The sequence below is a fragment of the Telopea speciosissima genome, chromosome 3 (assembly GCF_018873765.1).
Source record: "Telopea speciosissima isolate NSW1024214 ecotype Mountain lineage chromosome 3, Tspe_v1, whole genome shotgun sequence".
Taxonomy (NCBI): Eukaryota; Viridiplantae; Streptophyta; class Magnoliopsida; order Proteales; family Proteaceae; genus Telopea; species Telopea speciosissima.
The window spans coordinates 24488892-24512424 of NC_057918.1; the positions used below are offsets into that span (position 1 = coordinate 24488892).

The 23533-nt window shown below is 38.0% G+C and overlaps 2 protein-coding genes and 1 long non-coding RNA gene across 3 annotated transcripts; 2 read left to right on the top strand and 1 right to left on the bottom strand.

Moving 5' to 3' along the window:
• The first annotated feature begins 2981 nt into the window (after positions 1 to 2981).
• On the top strand, positions 2982 to 9465 carry LOC122654755 (protein MULTIPOLAR SPINDLE 1). Its single transcript, XM_043848992.1, has 10 exons — positions 2982 to 3174; positions 3266 to 3323; positions 3429 to 3581; positions 3683 to 3742; positions 3876 to 3955; positions 4086 to 4140; positions 5126 to 5239; positions 6130 to 6322; positions 8123 to 8193; positions 9116 to 9465. The coding sequence occupies exons 1-10, from the start codon at positions 3016 to 3018 to the stop codon at positions 9298 to 9300; spliced, it is 1128 nt and encodes a 375-aa protein (XP_043704927.1). The 5' UTR covers positions 2982 to 3015; the 3' UTR covers positions 9301 to 9465.
• Positions 9346 to 13677, bottom strand: LOC122654758. Its single transcript, XR_006331961.1, has 4 exons — positions 13665 to 13677; positions 12207 to 12220; positions 10263 to 10269; positions 9346 to 9478 (listed from the first exon to the last, which is right to left on the bottom strand). It is a non-coding gene; the product is annotated as an uncharacterized LOC122654758 (long non-coding RNA).
• A 7437-nt stretch (positions 13678 to 21114) lies between these two features.
• Positions 21115 to 21806, top strand: LOC122654757. Its single transcript, XM_043848993.1, has 2 exons — positions 21115 to 21305; positions 21474 to 21806. The coding sequence occupies exons 1-2, from the start codon at positions 21161 to 21163 to the stop codon at positions 21701 to 21703; spliced, it is 375 nt and encodes a 124-aa protein (XP_043704928.1). The 5' UTR covers positions 21115 to 21160; the 3' UTR covers positions 21704 to 21806.
• Positions 21807 to 23533: the final 1727 nt, after the last annotated feature.

Consider the following 23533-nt stretch of genomic DNA (forward strand, 5'->3'; position numbering starts at 1 on the left):
CATGATGTTGGCTAACATATATGCATCTTGTGGTCAATGGGAAGAATTGAAGAAATGGAGAAGAAAGAGGAATAAATGAATGAAGTAAGCAAGCAAGGATTATGGATTAGTAAAGCTTCAGGTTGATAGATTTTTAGCAGGGAGATCAACAATGGTTTTTTACTCAGCACATGGAATATGGATGTGGCTGTCAGAGATCCTAGATGAATTAGACCGTGATGGTCTCTGGTTTCAGCCAACTTGAATTTGACAAGTTATATTGCTTCACTTTAGAAGTGGGAGTCTTAGAGCAATGGTTAAGTTGTGCTATTGCAAACTATTGGTTATGGGTTCAAAACTTGGAAACAGCCTCTCTTGTGAAGCAGAGGGGAAGGCTGTGTACATTTGCCCTTCCAAGACCCTACAGTAGTGGGAGCTTCGTGCATTGGGATTGGAATTTTTCTCCTCTCAGGTTCCTTGCCCAGTTAGGTTCGTAGGTTCCTCTCATAGGGAGGGCGGAAATGATGACCTCATCCCACCCGGGCAGTGTGTTCGGGCAGGGGGTGAGGTCGTCATTTCCCGGGATTACAGTTTCGGCTGGTAGAAGACTCTGGCATGTTGTTGAAGATCTTGACATGTTGCCAAGATCGCCTCCTACGCAAATTAAGCCCTTTAGTCCCCTTTTCTCTCTCTCTCTCTCTCTTTCTCTCATAAAACCTTCCTTTTAAGGCAGTTAGCCTTTTTGGGCAGAAACTTGACTAATAAGGAGATTCAATCAATGAGCCTGAAAAAACCCATAAACTGAGAGGGGATTTGGAGCCTTGTCTTGAAAGATAAGTGGGCTCCTGGTTTGACATAGAAAATAAATAGTTATGGAATTATGGAAGCAATGCTAAGAATGTGGGGTTTTCTTTTTTTGGAATGATTGTAGTGGTAATTAGTATGTCAATTAGGGATAAGAGAGATGGACATTGGAGAGTCCCAAGGAGCTGGCTGCCCAGATTCTTTTACTGAAACTGCAAGATAAGAATAAATGCCATTTAGATTCTGGGGCTGAAATTGCAACGGTCATCAATTCCAAGGAGAGGGGAAATCTAACATAGGGTTGAGTAATTTCCAAAGGAAGAGTTTGAATTCGGGATGAGATTTGATGACTCAAATAAATTTCCAAACTGTCTTTGTTGGTTTTGAAGTGAGGAAGGATGCAACTGCTTAATTTGGTGGAGAACTTACTGGCTTGAGTGTAAGGTGTGAAGATGAAATCCTCGTGAGGAGTGGAGCTTAACTGAATGGAAGTGATGGAGTCTGCAATGGCTTTTGGGAAGATGTTATGGATTAAGGGGTAATTCCATTCCCTGTTATTATGAGATCCTCAACTTTGTGAATGGATGGATGTTAGGGAATAGTGGATGATATGTAAAAAATTTTCAAGTTGGGGATCCAAGCATCTTTCTAGATGTTCACATAATTCCCTTTGCCAATTTTCCAACATACCATCAACACCTTCTTGTGGAGCTCCGAGTGTTACGACTGAAGAAATTACTACTCTCAGTGAAGTTGATCCGTTGACCCAACAGGTCTTCAAAGATAGATAGTAATGATTTAATTGTGGTAACATCTTCTAAATTAGCTCTGTAGAAGAGAATGGTATCATATGTGAACAAAAGGTGGTGATTTTCACAGCATTCCGGGCCACTTTAATACCCTTAAAATGGCTGAGTTCTCGATAAACCTGTAAAAAATGAGATAGACATTCCATAGCTGTGATAAAAATATAGGAGCTTAGAGGGCATCCTTGAGCTTAGTACACTATTACGTCTCTTAACCCATAGGATCTACACCCATTACCGACTGTTATAAAATCATCACAATTGTCGTTTATTGATGTTGTACATCATTATGTAAGGTAGGGCTGACCGGTTGAGAATTCGTCATTCCTAGGGGTGTCAATTGGTCCAATTCCTTAACAATTCTAGACCAGAAAGGGGTCAGGACCAAAACAAGAACCAGACCAATAAGCTAATTGCTTCTAAACTTGAGATCCATGACCATTAACTAGTGGGTGTGATTCGTTGCACAAGAAAATTCACTCAAAAAAAAAACTAGTGGGTGGGCCAGTTTTGGTTTTTAAACGGTTCCAAACATTCCAAAATAAAAAAAATTCTATAACACATGCTACGTATATTTAATAATATTATAATAAGATATTAATTTCATTCATATGAAATATGCAATCCAGTATCATTTTTTTTTTTTTCTCAAATCATGAAACTAGTTGATATTACCTCTTGTTTTGTATTCAACTAATAAATAGGAACACACTACTCTCATAAGTTAGGATTATTTTAATGTATGTTCTTAAGTTAGTATTCCCAAATGGATCTTTGAATTAACAATCAAATCTTTGGTAAAATAGATGAGACAAGTGGTACCACAAAATAAAAGACTAAAAAAATAAAGAGTTTGACCTTAGCTCTCATGAGTCATGACCTTAAGTCTTAAGAGTTATATAGTATGGGGTGCAGTTCTCTGTGACACAGCGCAGCCTGTGCCTAGGCATATTAGGGTGGGCGCAATGATCACCCTGCCCCCCCTGCACAAGCTGCCCATGTGCTTGGACACATGTTGCGCTACGACACAAAGAACATTCTTCCATATATAAGGTTATGATGTGAATTTGTTTCGATTCCACCGATTTCTAATTGATATATCGATTCTAGAATCATTGCGAGACCAATAACTTAATTAATAAATTTAAAACAGACCAATAACGTATTAGTAGATCCTGAACCGGATTAATAAACTACTGGTGATCACTTCCGGACCAAAATTGACACCCTTACCTCTTCCGTTGTGTGCCTTATGGGCATTATTATCATTTGAAGGAAATCTAGAGACTGTTGCATCCAAAAAAAAAAAAAAAATTCCAGTCTATAAAATGGTCCGTTATTCGAAGTGGCAGATATCGCGCCCCTTTCTTGCTCAATCCTCTTCCTCTGTGCCTGTCCGGAGTCCGGACTCAAGACTCGACAATCGATGGCAGCGACGATAGAAAACGGTCAGCAAGAAATCGAAGCGAATCCGTCACTAAAACTCGCTGTAGCAGTGGCTCTTATCAGATCGAAGCTACTCCCGAAGCCTTCCGCTTCATCTTCTTCTCCGTCTGAATCCGAAGCTCAACGATGGAGGCGAAAGGTCTCCATTCCATCAATCCGTCCTCTCTGTATCTTCCCTGCAATTTGATCCAAAGAAAAGTCTAATTTCATCCCCATTGTTGGAGTTTCAGGCGAAGGAAAGGAAATTAGAGCTTCTAAGGCTCAAAGAAGAACTCAAAGAACTTGAAGGTATTCTCTTGACTCTCTCTCTACGCACGCCCTCCCCCTTCCAATGTTGTTTCTTCTGCGTGGACATAAGAGGAATTGACTGTAGATTGTTTTAGTTTGGTTCAGATGGAAGACAATATGACCTGTTCCCGCAGAGTGCTTCCTGTAGGTGCTATTTTTATGATAACTTGGGGAAACTAAATCCTAAGCGGGTGCATTGGGGAAATGAGAGTGATTGCCGAGTCAATGAAGTTTTGAGGCGGAGATTTCTGAGACGAGGTTTAATTTGTATCTTTTCCTTTTGTTTTCCCCCTTATTGTTATTGTTCTGTCTAATATAATGTTAGCGATTCAGTGTTGATATTTTTGTTTTTTGATCAGTACGTTTGAAGGAAATGAGGAGAAGGCCAGATAATTCTATTCGGAAGCAAAGCACTTTTGGTACGTACATTTGTTGTTTTACGCTGAGTGTATCTTTTTATGGTATGATTTGTTGAGATCTAGGAGCTCTTAGTAGTCGTGACAAATCTGTAGCATATTTTCTTTCAAATGTGATTTTCCTTTGTAATTACAGAGCTAAATAGAGAAGATGAGGTAGAGAACCTGGGCACCTCAATTGATTTTCTGGTGGAGCTCTGCGACACTGTGTCTCCTGTCAGTCTGCACCTTAAAAATTTTCAATGCATTTCCTTCCTTGTCCCCTGGCACTGGTTTATGACATTCTTATTCTTCTTCGCATTCTTATTTGTTCTTCAAGTTTAAAAATTTTCCATCTTGCTTGAAGGTGGAAGACACTACTTTTGCTAATTTGTCACATCAGGCTGTGGACTTTATTTTAGGTAATCTTCACATTATTGATTCATTGATCTCCAATTTTAGGCAGTTTGTAAGAAACTAACATATGCAATCTTTTCCATTCATGTATCTCATGTTAATCTAATTGGTTATTTGGGTTTCTGTAAGTAGCCATGACTTGCATGTGGATGACCTCTCAATTTGAACACAGCAGCCAAGATACTAAGCCGCAGATTACGGAATTCCATCTTACTTCAATCGAATTAAGATGTCCATTTCTTACATTCAAAGCGTGCACGGGGATGAATTTTTTTTTCTTTTCAAAAGGATAATAGGAAACCTTTTGTTTCAGTTCTATTCCATTTCTTTTATATTGCACTTTCACATAATTCAGTGAGAAAAAAGATCAGAAAAGGGATAAAAGAAGGCACACAGCCATAAACATGACATCAATCCGAGTTCCCAAAAATGGTTTCACCTACATTTAATCTACTCATAATAAGGTGTTTAGTATCTATGAATGTCATTAATTAAGAAGCTGACTTCCTAAATTCAGGATTGTCCCTCATTATATGTGGGACAGAGGTAGAATTATTTTGAAATTGGTTACCTATTCCATTCTCATGCTTTATTTCTCATAGCTGTCCATATAAACGCAACATCAGATCTGGTTAAAGGTATTGTCATGCACCTTATTCTTTTATAGTCTATATGAAGTAGGTTATGTCTGTTTGAATTAGGAAATTCACTGCAGTACACATTTCATTCTTCTTCTCTGGTTTCTTGATTGAGTTTGAAATAAAACTTTGGTTTAACTAGCATTCTTTAGTCATCCATGGAGTCCTTCTCTTGCTGTGAAGAAGTTGATATTTAGTCTATGCGATTACATACATATATTTCATCTACATGTGCCAATGTATTTTTTTTTCTCTAACTTTGGTGTTTCTCCACTATGGCGGCAATATTTATCTCTATTGCCAGAGTCAATTATTTATTCTTAATTTTTAATAAATTTGTATTTGTTTAAAGCTACATTGAAGAGTTTGTTGTCCAACGAAAAGTATAGAGAGCACATTGAAGGGATTATCAGTGGCTTGATTACACGATTGGTCAGACGAATGTGCCCGTCCTTGCAGAGAGACGGTACACAGATGATTATACTTGAAACTTTTTTGGTGTCTATTTTTTGGCTTTTCCTTGGTTGTTGCTTTAATGAGGCTTCATATTTGCCAGAAATTGTGATGTGAGAGGGTCTGATACCATAAACAGCTATCCATGTATAGACAAGCAAAATAAGTTCCTTGACATGCCACATCCTTAACGCTTGACTATGATCTTACCAAAGCCTACGGAGAACCATAGGACAAACCACCTTTAGCAGTGCTTATATGGGTATCAAGGCATTTATAACTTGCCTTCATCCAGATGATCTGTGTAAACTGGCAATATTGTTTTTGACTTTTTTGGAAATTGTGTGAGATGCCCTATCTTGGCATACTAGTGTTCTTTTCCTCTTTTACCTTTCAAGTAATGATCAACCCCTTAAGTTGATTTGTCTATGTTTTAAACTGAAAGTTTCTATTTAAACTTTTAATTTGGAAACCTTGAAATTTTCAATTCCTATAAATCCAGAATATTTAGTTTACACCCCCCAAAAAAAACAAAGAATGACATAGGAGAATAATAGAAATCCCTGTGAATTATTATGTGTGAATACCCTTGGTAGACCAATTGCATTGTAAAACAGTGAAAGGGCTCTTCATTTGGTCTAAATTACTATTCTAAGGAGCCTGGCCAAGTTTTTGATCATGTAGTTCATGGGAAACTTGGATTTTCATGTAGCTTTGCATGGTCTCCAGCAATCTGATAGATTTTCAATGATTTCTCATTTTTGTCAGATCATTCTGAGGGGAAATGCATTCTGATGCCTATTCACTTAATGTTGTCGCTGTGTTTGTTAGGTTGTTCAATAATTCAACTAGTCAACTGTTTTTAATTTGTGTTTAATTGATAGTATGTTCATTCTTTTACAGGATCATCTAATCCCGATTCGGATGGTCAATTCTATGTTCAGCACTTAATTCGTAAGCTTGGAAACGAGCAGTATATAGGCCAAAGAACAATGCTCTTGGTTTCTCAGAGGATTTCTTTACTTGCGGAGAGCTTGCTTTTCATAGACCCATTCGATGATGCATTCTCTAATATGCATAGCTGCATGTTTATGATGTAAGTTCTCTGCAAATCACACGTTTCAGTCAATACTCAATAGTTTCTTTACCTATATGATCACTTATTCTTTTGTTGCATGAACTTGTCTAAATGGATGAAAATAATGTGATGGATATATTTTCCAATTCCAATACTCTGTAGAACCTAGTGCAACAAATATGGGCCTGCTTATTTACCTTTTTATTATTTTAGTGGTCAATGTTAATATACATTCAGTTCTAATGCTGAAGTCCTTAATGCTATTATAGGTTTCTCAGACACTTCGGCACCTACTTAAGGCAATCTATTTGAAGCTGCATTATTTTGAGACTAAAGCCTGTGTTAACAGTTCAGTTATGCGGACCAATATTAATTTACAGCTACTATTAGTTTCTCATCTGGATCAACTTATAGGAATTTAACTGATTGCTTAATTGATGTTCTTCTTCATTTCAAGCAGGCAGGGTTTTAAATATTGCCAATACTTTGACCTTGTTCTCAGTACATATGAAATCCAATCAATATTCCCCTGGACAGAATCCAGATGAATTTTTGAACTCTTGCAAGATTTTGGAACATTTTGACTTTAAGATTTTGAATGAAATTCAGATTTTCTCGAGGAGTTTAAAATCATTTTAGGTTTTGTAAATTTGAGCTATAACATATTTTTATACTTTTAAGAAATAATCTCAGTGTCCTGGTACCTATCCCTTATTGTATTATTCACCTTTTTTATAACTGAATTACCTATTTTTTATTTTTAAAGTTATCTTGGATCTCTTTTTTCCTCTATATTTCCTGATTCATTTCGTGTATATGAAGTATTTAGGGATATGAAAATACAAGGAAAATTATTCTTGATAAGACATGAAAATGATTATTGAGGTTCAAATTCCAAATTTTTGAAAAACATTTCTTAGTCCAAATAAATGATTTGTTGAATTTTCAGTTAATTTGAAACCTGATTTTTAGGGTTATGCTTTCACTGCTATCATTTGAGAACATGAGTTTCCGAGACTGTCTATAGTCATATTATAAGTTATATAAAAAAGAGATTCAAGCCCAATCGGTCTATGAAATTTCCAAGGGCTCTTCTTAAAAATAGGTTCTCTACAGGTCTCTGTTTTTTCACTAGGAGGTGTATAAGTGGGTGTTTTTCCTACATTAATCTTTTCTTGTCAGCCTGTACCTCATAATTCTTTCTAGGATGTTTTCAACAGGCTACAATGGTGCCAATTTTTCTGACTCAGTAACATTTATTACAATCATTTTCCATGTATTTGGATATATCAAAAGGGTGTCTAAAAGTAAGGCTACCAGAAAAATATAAGGCAGTTACTTAACCTGTGACAGACTCATTTTATTAAATGACCTTTAAGGTGGACTTCTATTTTACCACTGTTAAGTTGCTATATGCCACCTCTGTAAGGAGTTGGACCATCTCCGATCCACCCATCTCAGGACCCTGTGAAAGCGGGACTTGCACTGGATCACCCCTACTTCAGTTGCACTCCTTGTGTGTATGGTTGACAATTCAAAGTGTCATCCATACTTAAAGATTTAACCCTATGAAGGATCATGCTGATGAATTATGATTGCATTATATAGTGATGTGTGTGTGTGCTGCAAACGAAGTCGGTCTCCATGCATCTCAGAGACTTTACTGATTGCAGGAAACATACTCAAGTGGTCCTTACACGTTTATGTTCTCAAATTGGATTATGCATTATATACATATTTTACAGATGCCTTGCTGTTGGGGTTCAAGAGATACGTTTAATTAGCCTTTCAAGACTGATCTCTCTGTGTGGATGGCAGGATTCAACTTATTGAATTTCTTATATCAGACTATACACAAGCCTGGGCAACTTGTGAAGATTTTGAGAACAGTACGTTTAACACGCTCATGCTTTAATTTTTAATCGAAATAATATGATGCTTTTCTCTGTGAGCTTATGTCATCAGCAAGTCTTTCTCTCTTTTATCACCTGATGAACATTTAAGAAAGTGAGATCCCTCTAAGAAAGGATCTTTTCTTTGTGAGCTTATATCATCAGTAATTCTTTCTTTTTTATCACCTGATGAACATTTAAGAAAGTGAGATCCATATGATAAAGTATATTTTCTCCTATTGTTTGTCCCAGTTCCAACCCTGAGACCAAGAGGGCTTAAAACCTGTTGACTGCCTACTGAATAAAATCTGATCTCAAGAGGTGTCATCCATGTCATGGGGGTTGGGGGTGCTACATCAATTATGGTGCATACAATTTCGATATTGATTATTTTGAGTACTATTATTTCCTGATATTTGATAGTAACAAACATTGACAGGATAGTCGAAATTCATGTCGTATCCCCTATTAATACACACATATAGAACAAATTACAAAATATGATATAGTTTCAAAAAAAAAAGGGGAGGGGGTTTAACTTCGCATATTTTATACCCCCTGCTGGGTTAGTTGGATACATTTCCTTGTTATTCTATATCATCTCCGTTTTTTGCCTATATTTTTTCATTTTTTATGTATTACTTACTATTTAAGAATTATTAATTTACATAATAATTATTTGATTTATTAATATAAAATATGTTGATTTTTGAGTTTATATTTCAATTATACTGCTTTATACGCTGAGGACTCTCGGAAATTATTCGTCCAGCAATGACTTTACATGGTATTAAATAAAAAAGAATTATATTATATTATTTTTCTGCCTATAAAATTAAGTTTTGCACCAAGCTTGTGTACGTCCACAGTTGGACACTCACTTGAGATGATTATGATGATTATGATGATGATGATGCAGAGCTGTTTGAAGAGTGGCTGAAATCTTTTATTCAAGCTCGAAAGGCACTAGAGCCATTGGAGAGCAGGAATGGGCTCTACCTGCTATACATGGACCGTGTATCAGGGGAATTGGTTAAACAGGTGGGGCAGGTTCCTTTACTGAATACACTTGATCCAGATATCCTTGATAATTTGGTTAACTAAAGTCTTCCTGAAATTCTTAAGCAAAGTCTGTTGTGACTAACACTTCTCTATCAACTCTTAAAGCAAGCAAGCTAACATTCGGTAGCGGTGGGCAGTTTCTGTTTCCCCTTAACCAGAAGATCTGGATTTCATCAAATTAATATAAATTCAAAGTTTGATAATAGTGAAGGATTTGTATCTTTTTTCTTTTCTTAATGCGTACCCATTGTATTGGGGATGGAGGGAAGATGAGAATCATGAGGCTTAAACCCAAGACCTCCTTGTAAGGTGGGCATTTACGCTCCACACTTCTACCAATTGCACTAGGCAGTTGTTCTCGAGGATCTGCATCTTCCATTCCTCTCCCTTGCCCCCACAAATTATGCAGTGCCCAATTGGATATGCTTATTGAAAACCATATTGATGGTAGGTAGGTAGCAACCATTGAGTTCAACTGTACCTGTTTAAAACAGTAGAATTTGCCTTTTCTTTCCTGTTAAGTAACTTGGTTTGCTTTTGCACATCGCGTCTCTCCTTTGGGTGGAATTTTTATCCTCTCTTGTTACAGGGGTGCTGTAACGTATTGTACGGTAGTTGTAGAGGCCATATGCATCATGTGGGGCTTGTTGTGTCACATGGCCTCTGCAGCATTGCACGATGCATTGCAGGACTGTGCTGTAACAGGAGAGGATAACGATTCCCCGATGCATTACAGGACTGTGCTGTAACAGAAGAGGATAACGATTCCCCTGGGGTGTCAGTACTCTGAACTACCTTACGTGGCTCTCGCTCTCGCCCAAGCTGATTTGTTTGTCTTATTGAGAAGAAGTCTATAAATTGATGTCAAAGTTTTTGACTTTAGTGTTACTTTTAGTGCCTGTTGTCGGATTGATGAAAGTGCAACATAGTTTCCACCACCAGAGAACTTTATGAGGCGGCTTGACTTTTGTTCTTCAGTGCTACTTATCATATTACTTTGGTACCCTCCATCTGCTTCTGGCCAGCGTGCTTTATGGGAAAAGTCCCTCGTGCATTGGGGAATTTCTCATGCCCTTCTAATTGAAATATATTAAGGGTTGGATGATCCAAACAACCTAACCGATCACATGTTTGTTGTGTGTATCGTTTTTATATTTTATAATTTCTCTTCTTCTGACACCTTAGCGCCCAGTATGCTGTCAGTGGCATCTAGTGGTTGAGGGACTTGGATCTTGTGCAGCTGTGGCGGGAGCTGCATTATGTAACACCAAAACCCATCCTGAATAAAGGGGGAGGTGGTCATTTCACATATGGGGCTTAGGTGGGATCCACCTGTGAAATGACTATCTTACCCCTATTTTTCTTGTTATTTAATGGTGATGCACAGGAGCAACTCCCGCCACGGTGGGATAAGATTCTTTTTCGTGATTGAATTGTACAGCACACATCTCTACACACATCTAGAGATATATACGGTATAGTCCAATGGCTGGCAACACCCTAGGCCTACGAGGTCCGTGGCGACGAGCTAAATTCGGGTATACTTGAGAGAAGGAATTTTCTTTTTACCAATTAAAATCACACGAAATAATTAAGCGTTAATGTTTCAAGTCTTCTAGATCGAACTTCTGAACTGTGTGTCGGTGAGGGAAATTTCAAGTCTTCTAGATCGATCCTCTGAAGTCTGAACTGCGTGTCGGTTAGGGAAAAAGCGTCAAAATACCCAGTGCTGTTATTCTCTCTCAGTTTCTGCTAACCTGGCATATGTAAAGGTTATCCCCTGCATCACGCATTCTAGAGGATTCACTGACCTTTCAGACACAGTGCCCATCACTTCTAAATGTTTCTTACTCCCATTGGCCATTGGCCATTGATATTATGGAGGATCCTCTACCCAGTGACTCCAGTCAACACCGTATCAAATCCCGACATGATGGACATTTAATACGTTTTCAGTGCTCAATCATCATTGGCCATATATGAATGGGACTCAACATGTGGATGTCTGAAGGAAGTATGCGATTCTCGTTTCCATACACTTTCCACATATTTTCTCGGCACCCCCACAGAATGACACCACACTTGAGTCGTTTTCAAGTTTAGGTGTTAGATATTAGTTTCATTCTAGACACACTAACCAATAAGTAACCTTATCTCCTGCAAAGCTTCTAAGCTTAAAGAACATGAGAGAGATCAGATGGTTGTTCTCTTTATCACTAATATCCCTCTTCTTGTTCATTGAATTCACTGCAATCTCAGCTCATGGAGCTGCCTTCATTCCACTGCATAGAAATCCTAGTGTCCTTGCCCAACAGGGAAAAGCAGGCACAAACTGGAAGTCATGGATTACTATGGTTGCAGAATCAGACCGAGAGAGGGCAAAGGCTTTACAACTCAGGAAATTTAGAATCTACATGAAGAGAAGAAGAGGTACACTACCAGGCATGGTAACCTCAGCTTGAACCAGAGTTCCCTTTCTGTATCCAACGGCAGTATCTTCTCTCCATGTATTTCATGTTATTGGTTCTCTCGTACTGAATCATTTCTTTTGATGTTAATTAATCTTGTCTTTCCACTATTATACTACATCGACTGGGTGATGAGGTTGTTCCTTGGCGTGTAATGGTTTTGGAAATATGACTTGTTCAAGGCTTCACCCATTCTGTTATGGATGGGTGGTAAATCCTGGGCCAGGGTGAAACGAATCTGGCTCCACGGATGTTACAATATTTTCTGTTTTTACAGATGGGCTTCATGGTTATAAAATGCGTTGTACTAAGTATGAGGAAGATCATAACATATATGAGTATTCCATGACACATCTTAAGACGATGTGGGATTTTCCGTGGTTCTGCAGGGTTATAGATAGCTTTGTATTATTATATACCAAAAGGTTCCTTATGTGTATGCAGATACTTGATTTCAAAATTTTAATGGCCCTGCACAACCCTTCTCTCTCTTTCTCTCTTATCTGAGAGTGTGTGTGTGTGCTTTTGTTGAGAAGGATCTCTATATTAGTTATGAGAGAATGTTGTGTGTTGCAATCTAGGCTGCGCCTAGGTGCATGAGTGGCCTGTGCAGGGGGCAAGGTGGTCATTGTGCCCACCCCCATGTGCCTAGGTGCAACCTATGCTGCTGCCGCCTCAGAGAACAGCGCCCCATTAGTTATTTTCCCCATTTCTTACACAGGCACAACATCCTCAATACCTTTTGATGAGTTTCTACCCTACCAGTCGCGGGTGGAGCCACATTAGGTAGAAACCCATCAATTGGCTCATGTTTCTCAGATATGTTGCAGAGTGAATATAGGAATTGAAGAAACAAGGGTAAGTAATGAATCCTCTATTGCCAGTAGTATGATCAAGAAAAGCTCATGATTTATGTATATACTCTTTGAAGACTAGAGTCCACACAGCATCATTAAAGACCTCTTCATATATTTGCTGCTCTTGTTAGAACTTTAGCTCGAAAGTTTCAATTTTCAGGATTACTTATCCAAGATAAACACATGGAATGGTTCACACTGTTAAGTGCTTTGAATGAACAAGTACATATGGTGCATGTCAGAACCAATGGTCCATGCAGCATCATCCAAGATAAACACATATGGGTGTGTGAGTGTGGTGTGTGTTGTATATCTGCCATTTCACGGTCCTAAAAGGCCCAGGGTGAAGTGCCTAGAAATCCACTTTCTTAAAAAAAGAAGGGGCGTGTGGGTTTAATCCCACATCAGGTGTGTGAGTGTGGTGTATATTATGTATATCCGCCAATCCATGATCCTAAAAATCTGATAACCTTTTGAGATTGGTGTGTGGCTTGTGTGATTACACTTTCATCCAAAAAAGGAACCAATGGTCCATGGTCACTGTTATCTGATGATCATATGTCCTCTGCTGCCGAGTGTCTGCAATTAAAAAGCTGACTCGCTAACTACCAATATAATCACAAAATTGCTTTGAGCTATGTGCTTACATAATGACACCTACTCATTTCACATCCCTTTCATTTTCATGATTGCCCACCACCAACTAAATAGTCACAGTAGAGTTTTCAGTCAATATGAGTCATTGATCTAGTAATAAGTAATCTGAACTGTCAATAAATTTACCTTTCCATCCCCTATAACGCAACACCTCTGCAACTCCACCACCGCCTCTGCCCAACCCCACCCTCCCTTGTCTCCGTGACGACCCCCTGTTCCGCCCTACCCCACACCTTACCCTGCGGTGCCTTATCCCACAACCCCATCCCACCATCCTCCCCTGTAACCCTGCCCCACCCCCTTTCTTCCCTCACTAGCAAACCCGTCGCACCTCCTACACCCTTCCCTGCCATGTGGCTTACATAATGACACCTACTAATTTCACAACCCTTATCATTTTCATGATTGCCCCATTGCCCACCACCCCCACCAATTATTTCATTTATACTTCAATTCAGTCTTTATTCCCACTGAAAAAGAACTCCCAACCAATATGACTTAATTCCCCTCTTTTTACATCTCAGCAAATTGAGATGCTCAACATCAGATCCATATCATCGTTCCTTATTAACTATCCTCTTCTCTTCTCATTTCCTCAAAGACTTAATTAACATGGTAGTGATCTTGTCCAACTGGTTGGGCAATCTCACATAAGTACTGTAAGGGCTGGGGTTTCCATTGATCATGATCCATTTAAAGGTTCTTGGCATCTAGCAGATAAAAATTAATAAAAGAGTCTTTAGTCCTTTACCAACTAGCTACCACCACCATGGAATCATGGACCACAGACGCCTCAATGGACCATTGACTATGGACTACCATGCCTGACTTCGACTGTGTGTGTGTGTGGTGGCTTAAATGATAACACGCACTGATGATGAACCACTACTTCCCTCTTCATTTTCTTTGATTTGATCCTCACCACCACTAGTACTCCAGTAGTACTCTTCCCATACGTATACTTTCATGCCATCAAATCCCTTATAGGAAGAGCAAGTCAAGAGAAATATGCTCAATTCTAGATTTCTATCAGCTTTCCTTCTCATCTCTGTCCTCTTCTTATCTTCTCAACTCCTCAAGACCTATGCTCTACATGGTGTGACCAAACCAAGGAATGGAGATTCTAGTAAACTATTTGTCCAGTTGGGTGGAAAGCCTTCTGGGGTTTCCTTGGCTGTAGCTTCAGAGAAAGAGGTTATGAATGCTGGGAGACTTGGCATCCACCAGAAGAAAGCTAGACCTGTCAGGGGAGGAGGATTAGGCAGCTTAGGAGGAGGCCAGTCGACACATACCCATACGAGCAAGTCGGAGGCATCCATGGCATTGATCTATTCACTCCATTTGTGTTTCACAGTAGCATGTTTAGTTTATCTTAATTTCTAGTCATGAATTGAAGTTCCTTCCTTAATTCATCCCTGTTAATTAGACAGTAGAGTGTTGTGGAATTGATGGTTCTACACTTGTCACGGGACAAAGGGACCACATGGCCACCCACAAAATCAACTCAATGGGACCTTACTCCTCTCAATCCACATAGGATGAACTCCCCATTTCTGAACTAGAAAATGATTCGTTGATGATTTCAACCCTTTGAGAATATCAGTTCTACACCGATCCTCGATGTCCGCTTTAATATATCTAATAATAATACAAAGCATAGCCTTCGTTTTATTTCTAAATAGATGGAAAATTTTCTCCTTCCAAATCTGAGCAATCGTCGCACAAAAAACCAATTTAAGAATCCCCTCAATCAAATCTCCCTTGAAAGTCTTGGCAATTCACTTTGCTTCCAAAAGAATGCGAGCTTCAAGCCTTCTACATGGAGAACATATATTCAAAATGTCTCCTCATATTTTGTTTTTAGTAAAGGAGCACCCAAAAAGTAAGTGATCTTTATTTTCTAGTCCTGCTCAGCTCCCATAACGTGACGGTCGGCGGAGTGCACAAGGCCCGGGAACAAATTCACCACCGAATGGGAGCTGGGCTATAGCATGCAGTTAGTTAGAACTTACAATCCCTATGTGTTGTTACAAAGGTTAAAATTTTGAAAAATTACCACGAAATGTGCCCAACTTGAAATCAATAGACCCCAAGGGGGTAGCTCGATTGGTAAAGACCAACGCTTCATAATTAAGAGGTCATGAGTTCAAATCTTCTTGGGGCTATCTATCCAAAAAAATCATGAAATCAATAGGAAAAATTAAAATGGAGGAAAAAAAACTTATACATGACATGATACCTTTGTTAGGATAGGATGCATGTGGTGTTATAAAAGGGAAAAAAGAACTTTGTCCCATGAGTCTATCTCTCTCCTCAAAGGGCAGAGGTGTCATTTGGAGACAGAAAACTACTTCCCAAAAGTTACTTGAAGGTCTTAACCAGGAAAGAGAAAGGCAAACAAAAACCTTACTCGAGCTAATTTGCTTTTATAACAATAGATCGGTGTTGAATCCCAATAAGAGTACCAAAACAAAAAAAGGAGAACCAATAAGAAATCCAGATTGAGGGGTTGTGTGGTAAAAACTTGGGAAAATTACATGATTAGCTATTTTTGGATTTTCATTTACAAAACTGTCCATCCTATGTTTGAGTTAACAAAAATAGACAAAAACAAGTTAAGGTTTATAAAACTGGACAAAATAGTATCTCTCCCTTCCACACTTACTTTTTTAGACATTTTTATCTCTGTCATTGCCTTCTCGCCCAGGCATCCTCTGTTCCCTGCAACCCTACCCTTGTCCCCGCCACCGCCATTCTCTGCTACCCCAAGTAACAGAGGAAAAAAAAAGAGATTTTTTTAGAGGGGAACTGCCGAGGAAGGAAGGAGAGTCATTGTTTTGTAAAACTAAACTTGTTTTTGTCTATTTTTGTTAACTCAAACATAGGGTGGACAGTTTTGTAAATGAAAACCCAAAAGTAGCTAATCATGTAATTTTCCCTATAAACTTTCATGGAAAAGGGAACCAAGACAAAGTTTAGGACTGCTAGCTATAGGAAAGAAAACCCACTAAGAACCAGATTGAGGGGTTGTTTGCTATACATATGTGGATATATTGCACTATAGTCTGCATCATAACAAAGTTTAGGACTGCTATAGGACTAAAAGAAAACCACAAATGCATACTCAAATTTGGCACTACCTTAGAAAATCTACCCATCAGAGATAAATTTTGATAAAACATGATCCAAGTAATAATTAATGGGGTTGGTTAAATGGATTTCCCAGTCAACTCTATTTGAATCCATATCAGCTTTTTGAAAAAAGAGGTTAAAGATTACGACAAAGTTTTCCGCCACCATTTTAGGGTTCAATAACTGATGTTCCAAAATATCCTCCCGATATTCATTCCTGCTCTCTCCCGTCCCATGGATCCCATTCACCTTGGGTGGAGGCAAACTCGATCCTAAAAATTATATAATCTTGTACCTCGTTTTAGTAAAATTATCTCTCCTCCACCCATCATCTAAATGAGATTCTAGCATGATGCGTATTGTTCCTATATAAGTTCCTTTTTTCTTTTGTTGGGGGAGGGGGAGGGGGAGGTGCTCCTAGGAAAAAGCAGTTGGTTTTATTTTTTGGCCTTTAAAAAAAAAGGGTCTTTCCAAAGATTTCATTGAAAAAAAATATTCTCTCAGATGTTGCAGTTAGAAAGATGTCTTCCAATTAGATCTTCAAATTAAATGATGTCTTCCACTTTTTCCAAACTTTCGGAGATGGGCAGCTAAAGCAAATATATTCTTTTTATTATTAGCACATAAAAGAAACAAACCCTTAAAGCGTTCAAAGACACAATGTCTCTTATCTCAGCTTTTGAATCAGTTACTATTGTACATAAGGGTGTTAAATGATTTGGTTTTGGTTAAATGGTTCGGTTTAGTTCCAATTGTTTATTTAAATGGTCTCAATTTTGAAATCATAATCGAATCATTTATTAAGCGGTTTGGTTCGGTAAACGGTTTCTATTTGCTTTTGGCACATTTATGTACATTTAAGAGTGTTAAACAATTTATTCGGTTAATCGGTTCGATTCAAACAGTTTAACTAAACGACCTCAAATTTGAAACCATAACTAAACCATTTATTAAATTGATTACCTGGCTTCCTATGTCTCTCTTCATCCGTCTTCGTTGTTTTGGGAGCATACTCCACCTTTTTCTACTAATGCTCTTTTCTTTGATAGATGTAAAATTATTTTTTTGCCACGTATAGTGGCTAGTTAATATATTTTTTTCACAATGAAAAAAAAAAAAAAAAAAAGAAGGTGCTGCTGGTACTTGATAGTTGAACTAGTTGGGCTCACGGAATCCCACAAAGTAGATTTCATCTAAATGGCTATGAGCCATTCTCGTACGTTCACATACATGAACGTGATCCTGGCTCGAACGAGTTACTTCCCATGCTCTGGCTTTGCCCCAAGTTTGACATTTTCACAACCTTGCCTTTGATACCAATTTTTAGGGACATGGGTAAAACTCATCCTCAACAAGCTAGCCTTTAAGGTACCTATAATACTCCCACATTTTCCATTCATATCTGATGTAGGACTATTTTTTCCGCCTTCCGTGCATTAACAACAATCAAATTCATTTTAAATTTTTAAGAAATTCACATTTAATTTGCGTTTGCACTTACCTTTTCATTTTATGTAAGTTACTCCTATGTCTTATCATGGCTTGGATATCCATCTTTTCTTATATTTATAAACCCACCCAACTTCCTCATGAAAACCCAAAGGGCATTTTGCTTTCTTCTTCTTGTACACAATCAGATATGAAGCTAAAATTGCTTCCATGGCTCTTCTTCATCCTATCCTCCTCACTAGTATTTTCGGTTTTGGCACTTGAAATCACTCTTACCCTTACACATGGAGGAGAAAAGCAGCCACATGGTAAAGATTATAAGTTGATTTCAGTTTGAAGAAGAATAAGGATAGTTACTAACTATGGAAACTAATAATGTTTATACTTGAATTTGATTTTGCAGGTTCAAATGTAACGATTGGGTTTAATGACAAACATGGGAGAAGAAGATATGAGGAAGTGAAAATCTTCCATTTGGGTGGCCATCATGGGGGGAGGGGGAATGGAGCTTATGGTGGTGGAGACATAAATCCACGACCTACTAAGACTAATGGGAAAAGTGATGCATCGACCCTCTTGGCAAGGCCTTCTTCAATGATCTCAATTGGTCTGGTGCAAGTCATATTACTAGTTGTTTTTTGAATATTACTTCATCAATAATGTAACAAGTATATATGAGTTATTTAATTTAGGTACCATTTGGTGTAAGTTCCCCTTGCTCTTCCCTTAATTAGCCAATATTTAAGCCCTAAACCTTTGACTTCTTGCATGGTTTTGTACATGATTAATCAGTAATGAACAACCAATTAATGTTTAGCTATACTAATGGAGTTATATGTGGATTCCTCTTTAATTTCTTGATGAATAACAGTGATTTAATGAAGGATTGGGATGATGTACAGTAAGTCCCTTGTAATGAATATTATACAAGCAAAAGCAAAAAAGAAGAACTTTGAAAAAACAAGAAAATTCCATATCTAAATGAACTTTTAAATATTGGAAACATGTCATGGAATCAGATTCTAATGAACATTTCATAAGGTCCACAAAGGCAACTCCAAAGAACCTATTTCAGATCCTATGTTTAAAGCTTTATGTAAATTTTCTCTCTCCTGCAAAGGGCATCACTTGTCACAATCATGCTATTGATACCGAGTGAGACCTAGGTAACGCCGAAGGGTTAAACTGTTAAAGTGTTGGAGTTCTTGTTTCAAGAAGTCAAGGGAATTTCTCCTGTCGGTTCGGTGAATCGGGGAGTGGAGTTCTTGTTTCAGGCAGAACAGGAAGTCGGCAGTGCTTTTCTTTTCCTCCGCTTGTCGGTCTGTCAGTTCAGATAAGGAAAAGGTTTTGAGTTCGAATTGGAGTAGAAGACGAAAGCTTCTGCATCATTATGGGTTCCAGATCACCTTCCTACCCCTTCAATCCAAAGAGGAACTGATTTCCCACCTGAACAATTTGGAAAGCAACTTCCAAGTGGACATTTTTACTGTCATATAGTAAAGTCTATTGAGCTCATACTTTGTGACCATGTTGTCCACATGTTCTTCCCTATCATGGGTTAAATTTTGTACAAACCTAATTCATCCTTGTATAAATATAATGCTTTTAAAAATGTGACTGTCTGAATGACAACACTATGGGTGTATTTAGAACTTGACACTTTTTACTTGTCCCTTTGTCTTATTCTCAAATGTTCTTCTAGACACGGGTATGAAAAGATTTTCAAAAATAATTTAAAAATGAAGAATCAATGTCATTATTAAAAAGTATCATTATCATGCATAGTTTTCGAGCACATATGTGAGATGATACTATTACCTTTATTGAAGAAAAAAAATTTGTTTATCATATCAGAAACATGTCATGGAATCTGATTCAAATAAACATTTCATAGAGTCCACAAAAGCAGCTCCAAAGAACCTATTTCAAATCCTATATTTAGATCCTATATTTAAAGCTTTATGAACTTTTTCTTACTTTCTCTACATCAAAGGGCATCACTTTTCTCAACCATGCTACAGATATTGAGCGAGACCGATTCCCCTGTGGAAGCTTCTGTATCATGTAGGGGTCCGGATCACCTCCCTGTTACATAGATTGTAATAGGATGAGAGATTAAATAAATATTGTATTATTTGGGTAAAGTGCTTTAGTCCCACATCGGAAAACTACAAGAGTTATAAATTATATTTATTATATTACCTTCTTTACCTCTTGAGTTAAACTGAAAAAGGGAGATTCTACGGTGTATGAACAATGTGGGAAACAAATTTTACTACCATGTAATAGTGTTCATTGTGCCCATTTCCTGTGAGCATGTTGTCCACATCATCTTTCAATTATAGATTAGATTTTAGACAAATCTGTTTCATCTTTACGTAAATATAATTCTTTCAAAAAATTGTGTATAAGAAACCATTAACTTTAGTCCATCCATTTGGTAGCTTCTATGGTTGAGATGGGCCACAAAATTCCAGTTTTAACGACCAAATTCATCATTCCACATAGTCTTACTTTGAAATTAACCAAAATATTCTTCACGGGCATGTATCAGATCCCTGTCCTAATTTTTTTCTAGTCCAAGAAGCTCCTGTGGCAGAACTCAAAACTCGAAAGAAACACCGGACATACCATCACATTGCAGCATATCCCCTAAAGCCATGGTGGAGCTTAGAAGTGCTTTTGGCCTTAAGAAGCTTTACCTTTTCTTGTGCCCTGGGAGGCTGGGTGTGTTATCCTGGAAGGTGAAGTATCTATTCCCTGCGTATGTTGCCCAATCCGAAAGGTTCATAAAGGCTGGCCATTCACCATTGTTTGGTGGACTTCTTTGGATTCTATAATCTCTTTTTGGAATTTCATTGCTAAAGAGAAATGTGCGGTGGAAAGAGAAAAGAGTGATTCTTTGCAGTCTTGTCTCATTAAACAATCCCCTTTCAGTTCAAATTCAAGCACCCACAAATGTCTTTCACAGATTAGAATTTCTTGAGATGCTCAACTCATAACATCATGATTGGTCCAACCTTAACCCACTTGGCCTACCAAAGATTTGTTTTTTGGTCCCATAGCATTAATCTTTCTAAGGTGGGTCTCTCTGGGGTTCACATTACTATTTGTGCTAGCATCTACCCTTTCAATGGGAACTATATCTATATTCCACCTTGTTTCTATTCAGAACCCTATTGCCTTTGTATTTCTTCCTTAATCTTCTCTCATTTTAGCAGAGTATAACTCTCACTGATTTCTTGTGATCATCTCTTTTCCTTGGTCTTCATTAACCAACCCTTGAACAGATACCTCTCCACAGTCAAAATCAATAGGGATCTCCATATACACAGAGATATGAAGCTCAAAATGTTTTCATGGTTCCTCTTCTTCTTCCTATTCTTACAAATAGTTTCGAGATCGGCCTCTGACACTACCTTCACCCTTGCACATGCTGCAGGTTCTGATCTTTCAGAAAATATTGGAGGAACAGAGTCCGAGGGTAAGGAAAAATCTTATTTTACAGGAAAATTTTCCTTTTTTTCCTCTTTTACATGGAAATAAACAGAACCCAAATGAAGATTTGAGTTTAATTTAGTTGTTAAATTATAATGAAGAGAAGAACAGAGAACTAAACAAGAAGAAAATTATGGTTAATTTGGTCTTGCAGGTTCAAATGCAATGATAGAGATGGATAAAGAAATAAGGGAAAGAAAGATAAAGGAAGTGAAAATGGTGGATACAAATGTCCGGAAGGGGAGTAGAGGTAGCTTTAACAAATTCCATCGGCCTCGTCATAGTGGTGCAACCACCTTCCCTGCAAGACCTTCTTTGGTAATTGGTGTGGCTCTGCAAGTCAGCATTGGATTCCTACAAGTCATCTTCAATTTCTTATTCTGATTACAAGCATGAGAAAAGAGGTTTCAATGGTTCCCATATCTATTGTTACTTTGTATAATTAATCAATTAACAAACCAAGGTCATACTAATGCTATAATATATAGTATTTGAGCTTTAAATGGATGTACATATTGTATCAGCCGATTTGTATTGGACAAATATCGATATCGATCATAAACAATACTGATACAAATCGAAGGATACAGCCAATCCGATATTGATATCTAAAACCATGGTGTTAGCTAGTATTAATTGAACTTATTTATATTTTCCATGGGAGTAAACCTTATCCTGTCCTTCATTGAGATTTTCTTGTCTTCATAAATACCATTACACATTTGGGTGGGTTTTTATCAAATGGATATGATATAAACCATTATACATTTATAATCAGATTTTTTTGAACCTTTTACATGATTTCATTGCTATAGTCTTGGGCATACATAAGAAGAGTCACCTCAATTCTGAAAGATTATAAAGCCACCTTTGTGATCTAATTCTTTACTGACCATGGAACTCCCTCTTTGCTTAGAAGCATCTAATTTAGGGTCTTCACATGAACACGAAGAAAGGAACCTGTTGTCGTAGCACAGCGTTCTCGCTTATAGAGACAAAGTAAGAGATACAAGAGAGGACCGAAGGAGACTCCCGATGCCTAAGTCAGTTTCCAAGCAACAATAATACAAACCAGTAGAACAATAATGCAGAAAGCTTATGAGTAGTGAATTCCCCCATTGTTATACCCGCACCCCGGATCATAATTAATTATTATTTCTTCCCCGTGACGTGTGGTTATCACTGCCACGTGCTGGTGAGCTGTTCTCACTGGTGGTCAAACCCAGTTACAAATTATTGATCAAGATACGGGCTTACCATTGACTCACCATGGCAATGGAAAAGTAAGTTCTAGCCTCAAGTCTTATTAATTATTCTTCCCTTGGTAACCTCGAAATGCGGGTCCGGGCTTGAACCGCTCGAGCTATTTCATGAGAGAAGGGAATAATTTAAGTTCGGGTCCCACGTACCTTTAGGAAGTACATTGGGGACTTATACCCATCTCTTATGAACCCATCTAAGAATGGGCTTTTCCTAATTAAGGTTGTGGGCAGGCCCATTTAACTCTATTTGACCCATTTAACTTAAAGGACCCAAGCCCATTTTCTATAAATAAGACAAAGGGGGGAGAAGGATTCATTTTCATTTCTTCTCCCATCTAGCCTAAATCATGGAAGAGAGAAAGAGGAGAGAAAGGAGAAAGAAGAAAGAAGAAAGAAGAAAGAAGGAAAGAAGAAAGAAGGAAGGAGAAAAGGAGGAAGAAGGGTGGAGAATCTTGGTTGGAGGTTTGAAGATCACTTCTTGGAGCCTCAACATGGAGCCTTCTACCTTGGGGTGGGTAAGCCATTCAATCCCATCTCTTTTCTTCTATTTTGGGTTTTGGGGTTTGGGAAATGGGAGAAATTCGACCTAGGGTTCTCTTGGAACCTAAGGAATCGATGGAACCTCTAAACCTAGACTATGGTGGAGTTATTTCACTCCATTACAAGCCCTAAGCCTAAGTAATCTCTTTCCATTTAAGAAATTTAAGGTTTCTACCATATTATGTCCTAATTTAGGTTCTCTTTGTTTTCTCTTAAATCCATGGGATTACATGGACCTAATGAGGTCTTAGAACCCTAATGGACCTAGGAGGAAGCTTTCTTGAAGCCTCCCTACCTTTAAACCCCTTGGAAAATGAATCCCTGGTGAGAAACCCTTCAATTTTCGGTTCTGCAGGTATGTGGTTTTACACTCGGTTTAGTTTTCAAACCACATCGCATCCGACCTTGACTA

Excerpts from the sequence above, each read along its gene's own strand:
- LOC122654755 (XM_043848992.1), top strand. The coding sequence starts at position 3,016 with ATGGCAGCGACGATAGAAAACGGTCAGCAAGAAATCGAAGCGAATCCG. Across the intron at positions 3,956-4,085 it reads TCTGCGACACTGTGTCTCCT|GTGGAAGACACTACTTTTGC; the intron begins GTCAGTCTGCAC and ends TCTTGCTTGAAG. Across the intron at positions 5,240-6,129 it reads CCCGTCCTTGCAGAGAGACG|GATCATCTAATCCCGATTCG; the intron begins GTACACAGATGA and ends ATTCTTTTACAG.
- LOC122654757 (XM_043848993.1), top strand. The coding sequence starts at position 21,161 with ATGAAGCTCAAAATGTTTTCATGGTTCCTCTTCTTCTTCCTATTCTTA. Across the intron at positions 21,306-21,473 it reads TGGAGGAACAGAGTCCGAGG|GTTCAAATGCAATGATAGAG; the intron begins GTAAGGAAAAAT and ends TTGGTCTTGCAG.